General features: G+C 50.3%; 1 protein-coding gene across 1 annotated transcript; it reads right to left on the bottom strand.

Annotated features, from left to right (window-relative positions):
• Window positions 1-206: 206 nt before the first annotated feature.
• Window positions 207-556, bottom strand: EJ05DRAFT_506113 (uncharacterized protein; the record flags this gene model as incomplete). The annotated part of the gene is made up of 2 exons (XM_033747783.1): window positions 207-367; window positions 418-556. 2 exons carry the CDS (start codon window positions 554-556, stop codon window positions 207-209), a joined length of 300 nt encoding a protein of 99 aa, XP_033594824.1.
• Window positions 557-1,067: the final 511 nt, after the last annotated feature.

Raw genomic sequence — 1,067 nt, 5'->3', positions numbered from 1 at the left:
TCTACTGTCGAACTGCCCGCCAGGTCGCGATCCGTGGGGAATTTGTTGATACCACTCAGATCGGAGCTGACGCTTACGCTGTGTCCCTGTCTTCGTCACCGTTTAAGCAATACCTCCACTGGATGCAGAGAGTCGTCTGATTTAATGGATCCAATGGAGATTGGATGATCTAGTGTAATGTTAGGCACCTTTGACGGAGGGCACAACTAAGACTCGCCTGGGCTATCGCCAGTTCTGGGGAGGGCCGTATGACCAGGGCTTTCGCTCACGTGCTGGCAAGACTCGTTTTCGGTACGGGTTGCTTCATCGACCCACTCATCTTCATGGGGTAACGTTCCGTGACGCAATTTCCGCTGTAAAGGAGCAACTGCTACAGTCAATGAAATCATGAAAGTTTTGACGGATTATGATACAAACCATGGCCGCTATCAGGTTCATATATATCAGAAGCCTCGACCGCCCCCTTCTGCTCTGGATATATTGGGCTTGATGGGGGTTCGGGTGAGTCATGATTTATGTGCACAGGATCTACGAGAAGCGTTAGCCTGAAGGCCATATTGTGTCGTGTGCACTGTATCACTTTCGACGTTTCCCTCAAGTGTGAAGGACACTGTACCGGACTGCAAGGAATCGAAAACGCCATGTACAAATCCACGATTGCGCCGTGGTCCCGTTGTGCTCGCACATTCTTGCTGCGGTTTGAGGCGTTCTAGTTTTGAGACGATTCTCCGACTTTTCTTTCTTTTCGGATCGAGAGAGGGGGTACCAATACTCACAGGTCGCCGATAGAACTATGTCCGTTGGGTGCATCACTTCTTACAGGTCCCGTCCTACGCACAAGATTTTCTACTCCGGGTGTTGTGCCGACTCCGCGCACGAATGTGTTACCCCTAAGACAGGTTGATCCTTACACTGCTGCAGTGCTACATTATGGACGCGTGATAATCGTTTTGCCTGGGACTGGTGCTACCACGAATATAGATTAAATACTACGAGGATTCATTATGCGACACTGGCAGGTAGCGCAGTGTAGTTCTCTTCCACTCGTCCACCCGGTTATTACCCGT

This window comes from Pseudovirgaria hyperparasitica (assembly GCF_010093815.1).
Source record: "Pseudovirgaria hyperparasitica strain CBS 121739 unplaced genomic scaffold EJ05scaffold_109, whole genome shotgun sequence".
NCBI classification, from domain to species: Eukaryota; Fungi; Ascomycota; class Dothideomycetes; order Acrospermales; family Acrospermaceae; genus Pseudovirgaria; species Pseudovirgaria hyperparasitica.
Note: the sequence above shows the minus strand (reverse complement) of the source record. Positions and strands in the feature narration are given on the sequence as shown.